This window comes from Pseudophryne corroboree, chromosome 6, assembly GCF_028390025.1.
Source record: "Pseudophryne corroboree isolate aPseCor3 chromosome 6, aPseCor3.hap2, whole genome shotgun sequence".
Taxonomy (NCBI): Eukaryota; Metazoa; Chordata; class Amphibia; order Anura; family Myobatrachidae; genus Pseudophryne; species Pseudophryne corroboree.
The window spans coordinates 726,229,540-726,249,182 of record NC_086449.1 but is presented as its reverse complement, the minus strand read 5'-3'; the positions used below and the strand labels follow the sequence as shown (position 1 = coordinate 726,249,182).

General features: G+C 45.3%; 1 protein-coding gene across 2 annotated transcripts in view; it reads left to right on the top strand.

Moving 5' to 3' along the window:
* ANKS1B (ankyrin repeat and sterile alpha motif domain containing 1B) overlaps window positions 1-19,643 on the top strand; it is a 353,018-nt gene that overhangs the window by 191,281 nt on the left and 142,094 nt on the right. For both annotated transcript variants that reach the window (XM_063928420.1, XM_063928421.1), the window contains exon 2: window positions 3,488-3,630. In XM_063928420.1, coding sequence (XP_063784490.1) covers window positions 3,544-3,630 — 87 coding nt within the window. In that variant the 5' untranslated portion in view covers window positions 3,488-3,543. The remainder of the gene's footprint in view (window positions 1-3,487; window positions 3,631-19,643) is intronic.

The window sequence follows — 19,643 nt, the reverse complement described above, 5'->3', positions numbered from 1 at the left end:
TGTGTAATAAGTAGAACCTACATTTTTTTTCTAAATTTGACTATATCTGTGTGCATGTCTGACTTTATGACACAATTTGATTTGGTAGAATTAGAAAAAAACTGTGGATGCTAATTTTTACACATATATACAATACAAGTGTGTCCTTTGCGGGAATCGAACCCTAGCTCACGGGCAAGGGCGTAGCTACCATAGGTGCAGGGAGTGCAGCTGCTATGGGGCTCAGAGCTGAGAGGGACCCACCTTCCCTGTCAGAGTTACATGTATTATATAAATTTTTTCTCATTGGGTTATACATAGAGGGACTTACAATCCTTTGCCTTAGGGCCTACAATATATCTACTGTAGTTACGCTCCCACACCTGCTCGTTGTAATGTGGTATAAAATGAACAAAAGGACACTATAATATTACATAATATGAAGTGGGGCACTGTAATGTGGCACAATTTGAAGTTTAGGCATTATAGTATGGCATAATATGATCTGGGGGCACTGTATGTCATAATGTGATTTGGTGTACAGTGTAGCATAATGTGTACTGGCAGCCCTATAATGTGACATAATGTGAACTAAGGCACTAGTATGGTTCATAAAACATACTAGGGCACTATTATGGGGGATAAAATGAACAACTCCTGTGGAGAGGTGTTTCTCTAGAAGCACAGGAACAGGAGCCCCTTCACAATGGGCCTCATTCCGAGTTGTTCGCTCGGTAATTTTCTTCGCATCGCAGCGATTTTCCGCTAATTGCGCATGCGCAATGTTCGCACTGCGACTGCGCCAAGTAAATTTGCTAAGAAGTTTGGTATTTTACTCACGGCATTACGAGGTTTTTTCTTCGTTCTGGTGATCGTTGTGTGATTGACAGGAAGTGGGTGTTTCTGGGCGGAAACTGGCCGTTTTATGGGAGTGTGTGAAAAAACGCTGCCGTTTCTGGGAAAAACGTGGGAGTGGCTGAAGAAACGGGGGAGTGTCTGGGCGAACGCTGGGTGTGTTTGTGACGTCAAACCAGGAACGACAAGCACTGAACTGATCGCACTGGAAGAGTAAGTCTCGAGCTACTCAGAAACTGCACAGAAAAATCTTTTCGCAATATTGCGAATACTTCGTTCGCAATTCTGCTAAGCTAAGATACACTCCCAGAGGGCGGCGGCTTAGCGTGTGTACTGCTGCGAAAAGCGGCTAGCGAACGAACAACTCGGAATGAGGGCCAATGTTCCTTTGGGGCCCACAAAGTACTTGCTGTGCCCCTGCTCACGGCCATGGTAACTATCGGTGATACCACTATGCCAAGAGAGCTATGGAGACAGGTGACTGACACCTGCAGTGACATAGTGATGTTGCTCATTGTAATTTGTTTTTTATAGTGCTGTGAATCCCAACTCTATCGCTGATTGTAATGATTTTTTTAGAAAGCTGTGTAGAACTCTGAACTGTTGCTTTTCTTTGTGTGCATTGGAGACGCTCAGCAAATCTTTTTGTGTGTTTAAATTTCAACTTAATGTAGGGATCATTTTATACAGTGCACCAGGGGACCTTTCAGTTGTAAGGTATGTTGTCCCTGGGTGCCTTCCGTTCCGGTGATTTCGTATTCCGCCCTGCAGTATTCATGTATTAAAACAGAACTACTATATTTAATATGCACTGGCCCGCTTGTCAGGGCTTGCTACATTTTTCAGTATTCCGTAGTGCCATATCCATCCGCTGCTATTCAGCACTGTACTGTTTTCATTAGTGGAACAATCGCCACCCAGTGGTGAAACTGTGTATTGCATGCTGTGGATACTCTTGTGCCTTATCATGCCTTACTTCGCCTACTTGTGATATTGGTATGGCGCGACTAGGACGCCTATATGGCATCAGCAGCAATGATGAGCGTGGCTACATCTGTATTTGGCAGCCTTTGTAGCGGTTTGGATGCAAGTGAAACCAGGCTCTGTAGCTATATTTGGCAGCCTCTATAGCGATTTGAATACAAGCAGTACCAGGCTCTGTAGCGGTATTTGGCAGACTCTGTAGCGGTTTGGATGCAAGTGATACCAGGCTCCCAATTGTCAATTTTCAAACATATGACAGTAAGGAGCTCATTGGCCTGAGCACCATTAATTAATCATTAGCAGTGAGTTTTAAATATCTAAAACTTGTTGATAATCTGTGTTTGAAAAATGTCAGGAGCTGATTATTTGGTAGTTTATCTCTCTCCACTCTAAAGCTGGATAGACACTGGCCGATATATTGGCTGAACTATAGAACGGCTGATATATCACTGGTCCTTGGGCCAATGTGGACCAGTGATATGACTGTGAATGCTGTTGTTCACAGACATATCGCGTCAGCCCTGCAGCTAACACGATGACCAAAATATCTACAGATATATTGGTGCATCGTTGTGTGTGTACAGGCGGTCAGCTGACTGCCCGTACACATGCTGCAGAGGTAACCGGTGATTGGCGGCTCAACTGGCCGGGCACATGTAAATGCCCGCCCAGTTTGTGACGTCAGTCACGACAGATCGGGCAGTGTGTATGCACAACACACTTCCCAATCCGCCTATAAATATATCTGCAGATATATCTGTAAGTGTGTACCCAGCATAACTCTCCCCAAGGCATAGTACATCTGCCCCAAAGTATCAACCAATCAGCTCCTAACTCATTTTGACATCTGTAGCTTTGACAAATCTTCCCCTGCATTTGTATTGTCTTTTGTAAAATATCAGGATCACGGGCGTCTTAACAGAGGAAGCGGCCCGTGTCTAACCTTCTCTTTCGGGGCACCCTCCTCTGCAGCCGGCGCCCGTCAGCATTATAGAGTCTGAGCACTAGAGGGTGAACACACTCTATTGCACAAATCTCCGGGGAAATGGTACAGTGGCCATTTTCCCAGACATTTTCTTACTGCGTATGCACAAATCTCCGGAAAATTGGCCACAGCGCCATTTACCGGAGATTTGAGGAGAGATGCTACCGCTGGCGGGGGACTCCGGAGAGGTCAGTATTTCAAAAATGGATGCAGGTTTTTCGGTGTGGGCCCCCCTGCACCCCGGGGGCCCGTGTGCACCGCACACACTGCACCCATTATAAATACGCCACTGTGCTGGATACATGCTAATGAGTATTATTATGCTATATTTCCCATCACATGGCATTCAGTGCGCCAGCTAAGTTTTTGTCACCCTTGTACTTGTATCATGTGTTGCAACCATTGCCTGCAGCGTTTATGTAGTGCATATGTTCAGTGCTTGTGTGACCGCAATGCTTACACTGCCTGTTGTATACAGGAAAACAGAGCATAAGAGTTTATTAAGTGGAAAAAAATGCCAGCTCAGAAATCTTCTCTGATTGGCTGCATGTGGTAGTAATATATATAAAAAAGCCATGTGTGATTATGTTTGCTGATGACTTCTGCACATCTTGATGTCAGGAGAATTTTATATAAGTCTAGCACTAGTTTCATACCATTAATACAGATTTTTCTGCATTTCAGTCACTGAATCCGCAAAGCTGTATCCGACTGGTGGATCACTCGATTTTTCTCACATTATGATGCAAGGAGATGGACGGCGGAGAAGAAACGAGAATTATTTTGATGATATACCAAGATCAAAGCTTGAAAGACAAATGGCTCAGGTAATAATGTTTCCAAATTCCTAATTTTACATAAGAAAGTGTGACTGAAAATGTGCCGTTTATATAATTTAATATTAGATTTTTTGCCGCTGTATTTTGCAAATGCGAGAAACATTCTTTTTTTTTTTTTTTCAGTCACCCAATTCTGTCACTCACGGCCGTTGTTAGCTTCTCGAAATAACTCGCAACCAAGCAATATTTAAAGTGATTAATAGAAAACATCAGTTAGTGGCGTAACCTTGTTCTGTGCTTTAAAAATAATTCTTTATAAGCTTAGATGCTGGCGAAGTCTTGCATAAAAGACTCTCAATGCCAAAAAGCGTTTACAGGACATTGCCTCTAATATTATATTCTTCAAATTTAAATCCCCAATTGCAAATAAGCTGATTTGCAAATCATTGTTGTTATTTTTTGTGCTGACCTATGGTTGAAATACAGCATTTATGTGTAACCAATTTTCTGCACAATTAAGAATCAACTGTTCTTTAAAATATACAATAGTTGGATCAGAAATTAGAATGTGCCATTGTTTATTATAACATGAATCAGAGACATGGAATGGAATCTGGGAAAGATTTGACTAGTTTCTTTCACTTGTTAGAGGTCAGTTGGGTCCTATTTCATATATTTTAAAAACAGCTTTTACAAGTGCCTTATTTTATTCAAAAGGAAATAGAAATGAATAAAGCATGCTAATAATAATGAAGAGATTAAAAAAAACTTGTGTTTATTGGCTGTGTTTTATCTATAAAATGTTTCTGAATGTGCAAAATAAATGTCCATTAAGGGTCATTTACAAAAGTGCAAAAGACGCACACGCAGAATGCACACGTGGTGCTTTTTCCAGAACTAGAATGTGAAGTCGATCTAGCATCCATCATTTTTCTGGGTTGCATGTAAGAATATAAACACGCACTTTGAAAAGAGTAAAAATGATAGTACAAAAAATGTCCTACTTACATTTTAGGACCACCCTTTCATTCAGTCAAACTTTTTAACATTTATCTTCGATGATACTGTTCATTTCACACTCATTTTTGACATTGTTACTGTATTTCTTACTTGCCACTTTTATGTGATTGCATATTTTTATCGCATGGGTATTTGTATGAATATAAATGAGCTTACCCGCATCGCAGCAGCAGTGCTGGAGAAATGACTGGGAAATGGTGCCGCGGACATTTTCACAGCATTCTAAGCATTAGCAGTAGTAAAAACACTGGGAAAATGTCCGCTGCGCCATTTTCCTGAAGACCTGCGCATACGTATAAGACTCTGGGACAGCACTAAGTTCCCCTAGTGCCTAGAGTGAAGACCGCTGACTGCTAGAGAGGAGGGGGCACAGAAGGAGACTGCACACGGGCCTCCTCCTTTTCTGAAGACGCCCCTGTACAGCACATTTTATGCAGGATGCATTTTTTGCACATTCACATATCTCCCTAAATGTTAACTTTATTTCAAACAATTCTAGCAAAGATAAGGTTATGTACCAATAGGCAAATGCAGGGGGGGGGGGGGGGGGGGGTGTCCAGTTGTCTGGAAACCCACCTCCTTTTGGCAAGTTGCTCAAATTATGACAACAATAGCAATGGTACATAATACTATTACTAGAGCTGCCACCACATCATGCAGTGTAAGGGACAGAGCAGAGCTGCTGCAATGTTCTGCAGAGTGGGAGATTGTGGATTGCCTTTGGAAACACCCCCCTAGAAATCCTGCGTTTTCCACTGGTACCTCATAAATAAAAAATAGTCAATGATAACTTAAAGACATTGTAAATAAGATCGTAGGATTGGTGAAGCTACAGTATCATTATGGAGGTCAAAACATTATTAAAAACTGCTTTTTTTATTAGTAAATTATATTGTTTACTATATATGAATTTATAATGATCTACTGACGACCATTACAGAAGTGATTACATGCTAGTAATAGCCTCACGTCTTACGTTAAAGATTCTTTCCCAAGGATATTTTTAATGGTCTCTTGTAAATGACAATTGAATGAGAAGTTAATGTATAACAATATATAGTATTAGCCATTATTATGTAGCCTCCAGCTCCTGTAAAACTAGTTCAGGCAAAGTAATATAAAATGATTGACTGCATGACAGATTAATCCGTGTGATTCACCATTCAAGGACAGTTTTGCATAAAAGGTTTCACGGCTAGAGCTGGGAGTTTATCACTGTGACTTTATTCTAAATATCTGAATGGCTTCACTTATATTGTCTACCTTCAAATGAGGATACCACACATATATCACTTCTATTATATCTACGGGGGTCATTCAGAGTTGATCGCTAGATAAAAATGTTCGCAGTGCAGCGATTAAGTGAAAAAGCGGCACTTCTGCGCATGCGTATGCGGCGCACTGCGCACACGTGACGTACTTTCACAATGGCCGATGTATTTTTACACAAGGTCTAGCGAAGCTTTTCGGTCACACTGCTGGCCGCAGAGTGATTGACAGGAAAGGGGCGTTTCTGGGTGTCAACTGACCGTTTTCTGGGAGTGTTCGAAAAAACGCAGGCGTGCCGGGCGAACGCAGGGCGTCTTTGTAACGTCAAATCAGGAACTGAATGGTCTGAAGTGATTGCAAGCGCTGAGTAGGTCTGGAGCTAATCTAAAACTGCACAATTTTTTTTTGTAGCCGCTGTGGGCGGCGGCTTAGCGTTTGCACGACTGCTAAAAACTGCTAGCGAGCGATCAACTCAGAATGACCCCGTATGGGCCTAATTCAGAGTTGATCGCAGCAGCATATTTGATAGCAGTTGGGCAAAACCATGTACACTGCAGGGGGGGGGGGGGGGGGGCAGATATAACATGTGCAAAGAGAGTTAGATTTGGGTGGGGTGTGTTCAAATTGAAATCTAAATTGCAGTGTAAAAATAAAGCAGCCAGTATTTACCCTGCACAGAAACAAAATAACCCACCCAAATCTAACTCTCTCTGCAAATGTTATATCTGCCTCCCCTACAGTGCACATGGGGGCTCATTCCAACCCGATCGCACGCTGCAGTTTTTTGCAGCCGTGCGGTAGAGTCCAGAATACGCATGCGCTGCGGCTGCGATGTGCAGGCACATCGATGCCTGGCGACGGGGAATGCCAGGCAGCGATTGTTCTAACGAAGATTTCGATTGCAGCGGCGTTCGCAAGGTAACTGACAGCAGGAAGGCGTTCCGGGGTGGCAACTGACCGTTTTCTGGGAGTGGAGAGGAAAACACATGCGTGTCCAGGCGTTTGCAGGGCGGGTGTCTGACGTCAATTCCGGGACCTGACAGGCTGAAGTGATTGCAGCGGCTGAGTAAGTTCAGAGCTACTCAGAAACTGCACAAAATGTTTTTGTACAGCTCCCCTACACAAGCGTTCGCACACTTGCACAGCTAAAATACACTCCCCCATAGGCGGCGACTATCTGATCGCACGGGCTGCAAAAAGTTGACCCCCATGGTTTTGCCCAACTGCTAACAAATTTGCTGCTGTGATCATCTCCGAATTACCCCCTATATACGGCCCTTCCACCATCAATAGGGCCACACATCTCAGTCGTAAACTAAAACAACACATATAATGACAGAGACACCTATCTGTAATGACATATCAGCAGGCATTTGTAATATTAGAAGAACAAGCGTTTCAAGACATAACAAACAAATGAGACATCACAGAAAGGAGCCAAAGAAAACGAGTGCAGGCTCGGATGGCTCTTGGGCTGCCTGTTACCTAGGACTGGCCCGAGAACACATTTTTGGGTAAACAAATATTTCTCTAACGTCCTTGAGGATGCTGGGATTCCGTAAGGACCATGGGGAATAGACGGGCTCCGCAGGAGATAGGGCACTTTAAGAAAGCTTTGGATTCTGGGTGTGCACTGGCTCCTCCCTCTATGCCCCTCCTCCAGACCTCAGTTTTTACACTGTGCCCAGAGGGAAATGGGTGCACTGCAGGGAGCTCCCCTAAGTTCTCTGCCTAGAAAGCATTTTTGTTTGAATTTTTTCTATATTTTTACAGGGAGCACTGCTGGCAACAGGCTCCCTGCATCGAGGGACTGAGGAGAGAGGGGCAGACCTTCTTAAATGATAGGCTCTGCTTCCTCGGCTACTGGACACCATTAGCTCCAGACGGGGTGAACACAGGTTCGTCCTGGGCGTTCACTCCCAGAGCCGCGCCCCCGTTCTCCTCACAGAGCCAGAAAAAACGAAGTCAGAAAACGTCTCAGGCGGCAGAAGCCTTCAGAGCTTCACTGAGGTAACGCACAGCACTGCAGCTGTGCGTCATTGCTCCCATACACCTCACACACTCCGGTCACTGTAAGGGTGCAGGGCGCAGGGGGGGCGCCCTGGGCAGCAATATAACACCTCTCTTATGGCAAAAGACAATATACATGTACAGGTGGGCACTGTACATGTATATAAAAGAGCCCCCGCCATTTTTTAATAACTTTGAGCGGGACAGAAGCCCGCCGCCGAGGGGGCGGGGCTTCTCCCTCAGCACTCACCAGCGCCATTTTCTCTCCACAGCACCGCTGAGAGGAAGCTCCCCGGACTCTCCCCTGCTTTACACACGGTGAAAGGGGGTTTGAAGGAGAGGGGGGGGGGGGTACATAATTGGCGTTTTATTACTACTCAGCGCTTCTGGAAAAGGGCATTCTGTGTTTTTTTTCCAGGGGTATAGCGCTGGGGTTTGTGCTGGCATACTCTCTCTCTGTCTCTCTAAAGGGCCTTAAAGGGGATACTGTCTTCAGAAAAGAGTTTCCCTGTGTGTGTGAAGTGTGTCGGTACACGTGTGTCGACATGTTTGACGAGGAAGGCTCGCTTAATGTGGAGGGGGAGTGCTTGAATGTCATGTCGCCGTCAGCAACGCCGACACCGGAATGGGTGGATATGCTGAATGTCTTAAATGCAAATGTCAATCTATTGCATAAAAGGTTAGACAAGGCTGAAGCTAGGGATCAGTCAGGTAGCCAGACCATGCCTGTCCCTGTGGCGCCAGGACCTTCGCGGTCTCAGAAGCGCACCATATCCCAGATCGATGACACAGATACCGACACGGATACTGACTCTAGTGTCGACTATGAAGATGCAAAATTACAGACGAGGGTGGCAAAAGGTATTCGGTACATGATTATTGCCATTAAAGAGGTTTTGCATATTATTGAGGAACCCCCTGTCCCTGACACAAGGGTACACATGTATAAAGGGAAAAAGCCTGAGGTCACCTTTCCGTCCTCATTTGAGCTGAGCGAATTGTGCGAAAAGGCTTGGGAATCTCCAGATAGGAGACCACAAGTTCCCAAAAGGATTCTTATGGCGTATCCTTTTCCACTAACGGATAGGATACGATGGGAATCTTCGCCTAAAGTAGACAAGGCGCTGACACGCTTATCCAAAAAGGTGGCACTGCCTTCTCAGGATACGGCTTTCCTCAAGGATCCTGCTGATCGCAGGCAGGAAATTACCATAAAGCACATTTACACTCATTCAGGTACTATTGTTAGACCGGCTATGGCGTCGGCATGGGTTTGTAGTGCTGTTGTGGCATGGGCAGATTCCTTATCTACGGAGATTGACACCTTAGATAGGGATGCCATTTTAATGACCATAGAGCATATCAGAGATGCTGTCTTGTATATGAGAGATGCTCAAAGAGACATTTGTTTATTAAGCTCCAGAATAAACGCTATGTCTATTTCTGCTAGGCGGCTCTTGTGGACCCGACAGTGGACGGGAGACGCCGATTCAAAGCGGCATATGGAGTCCTTGCCTTACAAAGGGGAGGAGTTGTTTGGAGACGGCCTCTCGGACCTTGTCTCTACTGCTACGGCTGGTAAGTCGAATTTCTTACCTTATGTCCCCCCGCAGCATACAAAAAAGGCACCTCATTATCAAATGCAGTCCTTTCGTTCCAATAAAAGCAAGAAGGTACGGGGATCGTCCTTTGTTGCCAGAGGAAAAGGCAAGGGAAAAAAGCTGCACACAGCTAGTTCCCAGGAGCAGACGTCCTCCCCTGCATCTGCAAAGTCCACCGCATGACGCTGGGGCTTCCCGGGGGGAGGCAGATCTAGTGGGGGCTCGTCTTCGGTTTTTCAGCCACGTCTGGGTTCACTCGCAGGTGGATCCCTGGGCATTAGAGATTGTTTCTCAGGGATACAGGCTGGAATTCGAAGACTTGCCTCCTCATCGGTTTTTCAAATCGGCTCTGTCGGCTTCCCCATCAGAGAGGGAGCTAGTGTTGGCAGCAATCCAAAAATTGTATATTCAACATGTGATTGTCACAGTTCCTCATCTCCAGCAAGGAGAGGGATATTACTCAACCCTGTTTGTGGTCCCGAAACCAGACGGTTCGGTCAGACCCATTTTAAACCTAAAATCCCTGAACCTGTATTTGAAGAGGTTCAAGTTCAAAATGGAATCACTCAGGACGGTCATCGCTAGCCTGGAGGAGGGGGATTGGATGGTGTCCCTGGACATAAAGGATGCTTACCTTTATGTTCCGATATTCCCCCCTCACCAGGCGTTCCTGAGATTTGCAGTGCAGGACTGTCACTACCAATTTCAGACGTTGCCGTTTGGGCTTTCCACGGCCCCGAGAATTTTCACCAAGGTAATGGCGGAAATGATGGTGCTCCTGCGCAGGCAGGGTGTCACAATTATCCCATACTTGGACGATCTCCTCATAAAGGCGAGATCTCGGGAGAAGTTGCTGGACAGCGTGTCTCTGTCCATGAAGACATTGCAGTTACACGGCTGGAATCTCAATATACCGAAGTCCCAGGTAGTCCCTACAACGCGTCTGACCTTTTTGGGCCTGATTCTAGACACAGACCAGAAAAAGGTTTTTCCTCCAATCGAAAAGGTTTAGGAGCTCATAGCCCTGGTCAGGAACCTATTAAAGCCAAAAAAGGTTTCAGTGCATCATTGCACACGGGTTCTGGGGAAGATGGTGGCTTCATACGAGGCCATCCCCTTCGGCAGGTTCCATGCGAGGACTTTTCAATGGGACCTCATGGACAAGTGGTCCGGGTCCCATTTACAAATGCATCAAAGGATCACCCTGTCTCCCAGGACCAGGGTATCTCTCCTGTGGTGGCTGCACAGTGCTCACCTACTAGAGGGTCGCAGGTTCGGCATTCAGGACTGGGTCCTGGTGACCACGGACGCAAGCCTCCGAGGCTGGGGAGCAGTCACACTGGGAAGAAATTTCCAAGGTCTCTGGTCAAATCTAGAGACTTGTCTCCACATCAACGTCCTGGAGTTGAGGGCCATATACAACGCCCTGCGTCAAGCGGAGGAATTGCTTCGGGGAAAACCGGTTCTGATTCAGTCAGACAATGTCACAGCAGTGGCTCATATAAACCGCCAAGGCGGAACAAGGAGCAGAGTGGCCATGGCAGAAGCGACCAGGATTCTACGCTGGGCGGAAGGCCATGTAAGCGCACTATCAGCAGTGTTCATCCCGGGGGTGGACAACTGGGAGGTGGACTTCCTCAGCAGGCACGACCTGCATCCGGGAGAGTGGGGACTTCATCAAGAAGTCTTCGCACAGATCACGGGTCGGGGGGGACTGCCTCAAATAGACATCCCGTCTCAACAAAAAGCTAAAGCGGTATTGCGCCAGGTCAAGGGACCCTCAGGCGGTAGCGGTAGACGCTCTGGTGACACCTTGGGTGTTCAGATCGGTCTATGTGTTTCCTCCTCTACCTCTCATACCCAAGGTGTTGAGAATAATAAGAATAAGCAGGGTCAGAACAATCCTCATTGTTCCAGATTGGCCACGGAGGACTTGGTATCCGGAGCTGCAAGAGTTGCTCACAGAAGATCCGTGGCCTCTTCCTCAAAGGCAGGACCTGCTGCAGCAGGGGCCCTGTCTGTTCCAAGACTTACCGCGGCTGCGTTTGACGGCATGGCGGTTGAACGACGGATCCTAGCGGAAAAAGGGATTCCGGAGGAGGTCATTCCTACCCTGATCAAGGCTAGGAAAGACGTGACGTTGAAACATTATCACCGTATATGGCGAAAATATGTTTCTTGGTGTGAGGCCAGAGCTGCTCCTACGGAGGAGTTCCATTTGGGCCGTCTACTTCACTTCCTTCAAACAGGAGTGAATTTGGGCCTAAAATTAGGGTCCATAAAGGTCCAAATTTCGGCCTTATCCATTTTCTTTCAAAGAGAATTGGCCTCTCTTCCTGAAGTACAGACTTTTGTGAAGGGAGTGCTGCATATTCAGCCTCCCTTTGCACCTCCGGTGGCGCCTTGGGATCTTAACGTGGTGTTACGTTTCCTCAAGTCACCTTGGTTTGAACCACTCAAAACAGTGGAGTTGAAATACCTCACGTGGAAAGTGGTCATGTTTTTGGCATTAGCTTCGGCAAGGCGTGTTTCAGAATTGGCGGCTTTATCACATAAAAGTCCCTATCTGGTTTTCCATATGGATAGAGCGGAGTTGCGGACCTGACCTAAGGTGGTCTCATCCTTTCATATGAACCAACCTTTTGTCGTGCCTGTGGCTACACGTGACTTGGAGGATTCCGAGTCCCTTGATGTGGTCAGTGCTTTGAAAATTTACGTGGCCAGAACGGCTAGGATCAGAAAAACAGAAGCACTGTTTGTCCTGTATGCAGCCAACAAGGTTGGCGGACCTGCTTCAAAGCAGACTATTGCTCGCTGGATCTGTAACACGATTCAGCAGGCGCATTCTACGGCAGGATTGCCGTTACCGAAATCGGTTAAGGCCCATTCCACTAGGAAGGTGGGCTCGTCTTGGGCGGCTGCTCGAGGGGTCTCGGCACTACAGCTGTGCCGAGCTGCTACTTGGTCGGGGTCAAACTCTTTTGCAAAGTTCTATAAGTTTGATACCCTGGCTGAGGAGGACCTCCTGTTTGCTCAATCGGTGCTGCAGAGTCATCCGCACTCTCCCGCCCGTTTGGGAGCTTTGGTATAATACCCATGGTCCTTACGGAGTCCCAGCATCCTCTAGGACGTTAGAGAAAATAAGATTTTACACTTACCGGTAAATCTATTTCTCGTAGTCCGTAGAGGATGCTGAGCGCCCGTCCCATGTGCGGACTTCTTCTGCAAGACTTGTATATAGTTATTGCTTGCATAAGGGTTATATTATAGTTCATTGGTTTGGACCGAGACTATGTTGTTTGTTCATACTGTTAACTGGGTAGTTTATCACAGGTTATACGGTGTGATTGGTGTGGCTGGTATGAATCTTGCCCTTGGATTAACAAAAATCCTTTCCTCGTACTGTCCATCTCCTCTGGGCACAGTTTCTCTAACTGAGGTCTGGAGGAGGGGCATAGAGGAAGGAGCCAGTGAACACCCAGAGTCTAAAGTCTTTCTTAAAGTGCCCATGTCTCCTGCGGAGCCCGTCTATTCCCCATGGTCCTTACGGAGTCCCAGCAACCTCTACGGACTACGAGAAATAGATTTACCGGTAAGTGTAAAATCTTATTTTATACATACAGGACATCTCAGTTAGTGCATAGTGTATATATACACATTAGTTATCTCACTGCCCCAATTATATCCTTCTTATGTTATTCAATGGTTTACCATTATTATGCAGCTCTATATTTACAGTCACACATCGTTTATCCAATGTACACAAAATAACTTTTACTGCTCTTTTTCCAATTGCCAATACAAATGTGTGCCCATACAATTCATTGCAAGCAAACTTCAATCTTTTATAACAAAGTAATCCTGTATAGCCAGCTGACGCGAAAACAACATTATTATAAATGTTATCACTGTTACTGTAATAGTAATCTTTCATTTTCCATACTTTTGAAATTGTTCAGTTATTCTGTTGGCCCTGTCATACCATCAGCATATGCACTAAACACAGTGGTAGCTGCTCAATCACTCTGGGGATACTTATCACGTACTTGAAAAGGGAGGGGTCACAGCAAACAGAAAGGGGCGCACTCTAATACCTAATACACTAATACCTGTAATACTACGTGAAACTATCTGGTAATAGAATTTCAGAAATATTTGTCACATATATTTGCAAATACATTGGAAGCTGCCGAGCCTCTTCACGGCTTCTCTGATATCGGCAGTCCTGCACTACATGATAACAGTGCCCACATATGGACGTGATTTTTCTACAGTAAAGCCTCATGATAAAGGCCCATACAAAAATACATCCAGATTGAGGGCTAGCTTACCTGAGAACCACTCCTAGGATCTCCTATTAGCACTTATTAGCAATTATTCCTTAAAGTCGGTCCTGCCATACCATCAGCATAACCTGTCACTGGCAATTTACTTAGTTCTTGGCATATCTTTTGCTGATCATAATAAATGGATTTGAAGAACATTGTCACCCAGATCTTTATATGTTCACCTCCAAAAAAACTCACCATAGCCAAGTGCCTGACATGCCTAGGCTGGTGAGGCTGCACAGGAGCTGTCAGTAGGAGGCTGTGTTAAGAAATGGCACTGAGCAGTGTGTATACCAGCAGCCGATGGTGCCAGGCATCCTGCGTGGTGGGTGCAGTGACATGTTATACCATGCAGCCTGGGAGAGCCCCTAACCCACCATGAACACATAATTACCTTGCACAGCGAGAAGTGTTGACACCGATGTCTGGTACAACACCGCACTGCAGTACAGTGAAGAAACTACAAATAAATTACAGCTCCCAGCAGTCCTTGCTGCATGGCAGAAAGGGCTGATGGGAGCTGTTGCTTTTTGGAGTTTCTTTACTGTGTTACAGTGAAGACACCGGTGCCAACACTTCCTGCTGTGTGAGTCTCCTTGCAGGCACTACCCAGGGGGGCAGACAAAGTAGCATGTCATTGGCGCAGCTGAACCATGCTGCCCTCATCTATGTGAAGCTCTACTTAGCTGCGTAGCCAGCGTATGCATAAAACCGGCCCTGCTGTTACCCATTACTAATTAGCGCCAGGGGCACTGCTAGAATCAGTTTTGAACTGGCGCATAAAGGGCCCACCGGGGAATGCAGTGGGGTGTGGCCAGCCTCTATAGGGTGTGGTCAGCTACCACAGAGGCTTGGCTAACCAGTGTATGATTTAAGCACCGTTATAAATATACAGTATATAGCAAATACTAATAGTACATGCATGATAACATACCAAATTAATAACAGCAATGCACTGTAGAAAATACACCATAGTCCTGTGCAATATAATATAATATAACATATGTATAATGTGTAATTCAAGTGCACAGTCTCAAACCTAACCCCTAGAGGGGGTGGGGCCTCTGGCAGTGGGGCCCACCGGGAATTTTCCTGAGGGCCAGTTTGACCCTGGCTAGAACTTTGTGCGTTCCATAGCAACATTTTGAAGGGGCCTTTCTCCCTTCATGGGCACACTGAGCACACTCCGCTCTTACTTAGCATACATAGGCCCAGATAGATCAAGTCTTGGAGAGTGATAAATTGCACAGTGATAAGTTCCAGCCAATAAGTGCCCGGGGGCATGGCATTATGGGTGTCTGCGGCAGTGCTAAGCTCAGTGTCCATACACTTGAAGGACAAAAAAATCGGTAGCTCTTTACCATCGATGGTGAGAGACCATCTGGTTCTCCTCCATTGATGGTACAAATATTTAACATTGGTCACATACCATTGATGATTTCAAATCATTGATGGTCGATGGCTGTCCCTACTGTGTAAGCATGCTCTGGATGTAGACGGAGACGGCCATGATCAGAGTTGCTAGGAGGTGTGACGAGACCGTTCCTCCCAGCAGGCAGGATCCAGGGAACACTTCTCTGCAGTGTGAGGTGAGCGCTTGGTGCAGGGGAGGCAAGGCCAGTTCAGGCGGCGGGCCCGCACCCCCTGCACCTACGGTAGCTACTCATTGATTATCGCTGTGTCCTGTTCCTTGGAAATTTTAAAAAACAGTCTAACTGATAATATAAAGACATGACTGAAAAATGCAAATGGAAGTTAGAACACTGTATTTAGTGACAATTCTAGGAGGCTATGTACAAGCCAAACAATTAAATTAATGAAGAGGTAGAAAATCACTTAAATTTCTTCTCATTAATTAACTAATACATAATACCAGTGAGTGTCCCCTCTGTTCTGAATGATGTGTTAAGGAGAGAATTAAAACATTTATCTAAAATAATTCCAATTTGAAAACCTGCATCGTTGATCTACTGGTCAGGAAAACCTTCTACAAAGAGCTTACGGTTCCTAACAAGTACAGTTATTAAAGCTAGTATACGTTCAGCCTTACACCGATGTTTATATTTGTCCACCACCTGTAGCTTCAATGACATTAATTTTAAGTGTCATCGTGTGTGAATTTGTAGCTGATGGGATAGCTTAGGGTGGCGGACGGCAACGCTAGATGGGTAAGGGGGGGAGAGGCAGTAGGGTTCTACAGCAGAGTTTTGGGCCGAGTAGCTCTTTAAATTAAATGGCATCTTGAAATATTATGTAATATATAGCCTTATAGTTTTTTGCTATCATCCTTTTTTCCAAAAATAAATCATGAGAACCAAATATACCTTTGTATGTTTTGCTTTCTAAGATATTTCTTCCATAATTATTTTGTGCAGTTAAAATATTTTTTTTTCATGTGTTGAGGAGACTCTAGATGTATAATTAACTGGTTGAGTTGTCATTTTGTTTGCTTTTATGTGTAAATGAGATAAACTCCTCCTGCCCTGATCATACTACCATGTAATTATTTTCCACACAGTGAATTGCTTCTTACTTTTGGGTGCCTGATCGTTTCCTGTTGAATGCTAATGCCTAGTAGGTATAAATGTGTTTCTACAGAGACTGCTTACAGTGCAAGCCCATATTTGCTGCTTCATTGCAAACGGCTTATAAATTCTAACAATATAAATGTGCTGACGTGCGTGTAAATACCTGTGATGTTGATGTGTGAAAGGTGTTTAGGGCATTATATTCTTAGGGGGGCCTCAATTAGAGATGGACATTGTATGGTTCATCATTAAAGGCTCACCATCATTTGCGCCATCTGTACCCTACATCGATGGCAGGAAACCAGTAACAGAAAACCATTGCTGGTTTGAACTATTAGTGAGCGGTACGGTGTGGACATGTGACCAGGGCTGGCCAATCGGAGAAAGATCGGGACTTAGATATGGCAGATGCAGGGGGTGAGAAACTGTTGCCGTGTCACCATCGGGACTTAGATATTGATGTTGGTAAAGCATCATTACCCCACCACCGTAGGGGGAAAACATCGACCATCAGAAGCATTGACCACATCCATCACTAGCCTCAATAGGAATTCTCCATTCCACAATAGAATCATATCACAATAGAATTCTATAATATTACTATACTTTTGTAGAGGATCATTAGAATAACCTGCTGCTTGGGCTGTGGCGGTTTATCCTATATAGCACCTTGGGCTGTCAGTAGCCTACCAACTCTGTGTGCTCTTTGACTTACTTATAGAGATATACGCCATACGCGTGCCTGATGTGGACTCACCATGGACAAGCTTCCCCTTAACTGGAGAAAAAAGTGACCGTATCATTGATCCCTACTGATTCCATCTCAAGTCAATGGACACAGACTGGGGAGGTTTATTTACTGAGCACTGGATTCTAAAACCTAGCACTTTAGGTGATGTTTATGCCTGCAATTTAAAAGGGCAATGCTTTTGCTCATCGTGTTTTGCTAGTGTAATCATTGCCCTTTTAAATTTTAGGCATAAACACATTTGGGCGTGCCTGGTTTTTAGAGCCCGATGCTTAGTGGATGAACCCCTTAATTTGTGCCATAATAAACAATATGTCTGTTGGGACCACAAAATGGGGTTGTACAATTGAAGAAGGTGAAGGAGGGGAGATAGAATACAAGGTCTGTTTATTAAACCTTGGAGTGATAAAAAGTGGAGAGAGATAAAGGGGTATGGGGTAAATGTATTATAGAAATCGACAGCTGCAGGTGTCGTAATGGTCAGCGATGCTGACCGTACATACATAGCGCCCTCAAATAGCAATGCTGATATGGACAGGGGCGCATAGCGTCCCTGTTACTGAGCAAGCATCGCTGTGGTCTTACATGGGGAGAAGCGGTATCAGTGCACATATTGTGGTCTGATACTGCTTCTCCCCCATAACGGAGGGTAATACATTTACCCCTATATGTACTAAGCCTAGGAAAGAGGGGATGCGGTCAAGATCCCGTCGGTCGGAATCCCAGCGGTCGAAATACCGACGCCGGAATCCCAACCGGCACAATCCCGACATATTCTCCCTCCGTGGGTGTCCACGACACCCATAGAGGGAAAATAAATTAGTGTGCCGAGCGTAGCGAGGCACCGTTCCAGCAGCATGGCGAGTGCAGCGAGCCCGCAAGGGGCTGCGTTCCGCTCGCCACACCTGTCGGGATTGTGTAGTCGGGATTCCGGCGTCGGTATTTCGACCGCCGGGATCCTGTCCAGCGGGATTTAGTACTGATCCCGGAAAGAGAGGTTAAGTGGACACTTTATCTCTCTACAAGGCTAAGTACATAGACCCCATAGTACCAACCAATCAGCTGTTGTCATTTTTCAAACACAGAGGGACATGTACTAAGCAGTGATAAAAGTAGAGATGTGAGCCAGTGGAGAAGTTGCCCATGGCAACCAATCAGAGTTGACGTAACATTTATAATTTACATACTATAAAAGTATACAGAGCAGCTGATTGGTTGCCATGGGCAACTTCTCCACTGGCTCACTTCTCCACTCTTATGACTGCTTAGAACATGTCCCCCAAAGTCTGTAACATGGCAGTTAGGAGCTGATTGACTGGTACTTTATCTCTCTCCAAGGCTTAGGCTGGGTACACACTTGGCGGATCGGATGATATATCATTCACATTGTCCAGTGTGTATTCACTATATAATTAACGATGCTGGCTACTGCAGGTCGTTAACGATGTACTATATCTTTAGTTTTCACCTTGAAATCTATAGATATTGTACCAGACTGGATGTGTACGGGTGCTGTCATCCAGTATAGCAAACAATATCGTTCAGTGTGTATGATTGATATTGTTTGCGGGGGGAAATCTTGCACGATGTCACATCTGATGTGCATCGGCAAGTGTGTATCCAGCCTTAGTAAATACCTAAAAAGCTAGTTAGTGGTGAGGTTGTAAGTGACTAGTGGATTTTCCTACAGGCGGTGGCAGTACACTGGGACAGCTTTTCCCAATTCTTGATCTTGAAAGCCCCTTGGGGGTAGATTTACTGAGGAGCAGGTTGTCAAAGTGGAGTGTCGTTTCCCGACTGCCGGTCACTATACCGACGTTGGAATCCCGCCCGGTGGACAGGCCCGACAGTCGGGGACTGTTCCCACTTGTGGGTGTCCATGACACCCATAGAGTGGGAATAGAACCTGTGGTGAGCGCAGCGAGCCCGCAAGGGTCTTCGTTGTGCTCGCACCCCCCCACCGGCAATCTAAACAACGGGATTCCGGCGTCGGTATGGTAACCAGAGGTATCCCAACTGCCAGTCACCCATACCCAACCTGTCAAAGCTGCTGATCATTGGCAATTTAGACAATCATTTTAAAACAGCAATAAAAATAGAGGTTAAGCAACCCTACGCATACTGTATATTCTGTTACCATTTTTGAACAACACTATCAGTCAAAGTGCCAATGATCGCGGCTTTAACAACCCACTCCTTAATAAATATTCCTCCTGGCATTTAGGATATCCTGATCTCAGGACTGTGACAATTAAATGAACTGTATTTGATGTTGCATCTTTGTACGTTGCTTGGATCTGTGGGTGTCTCAGTACAGATCTTGTCGGCTGAGACATTTGCATATTTTCGCACAGTAGCTGCGTACAGGATTGCATCTGCGAATGCATAGTGTGCAACTCTGAATCAAGCCCTAGACAATTTATGATACATTGTAGCAAGAGTCAGTGACGAGGGCAGTTAAATATATTTATTTCAAGAAATGTAAAAACAATAGCGATGTAACAGTGATTTTTTTTTTTTTTTTTAACTTTAAAATCTATTAGTACTTGGAGTATTA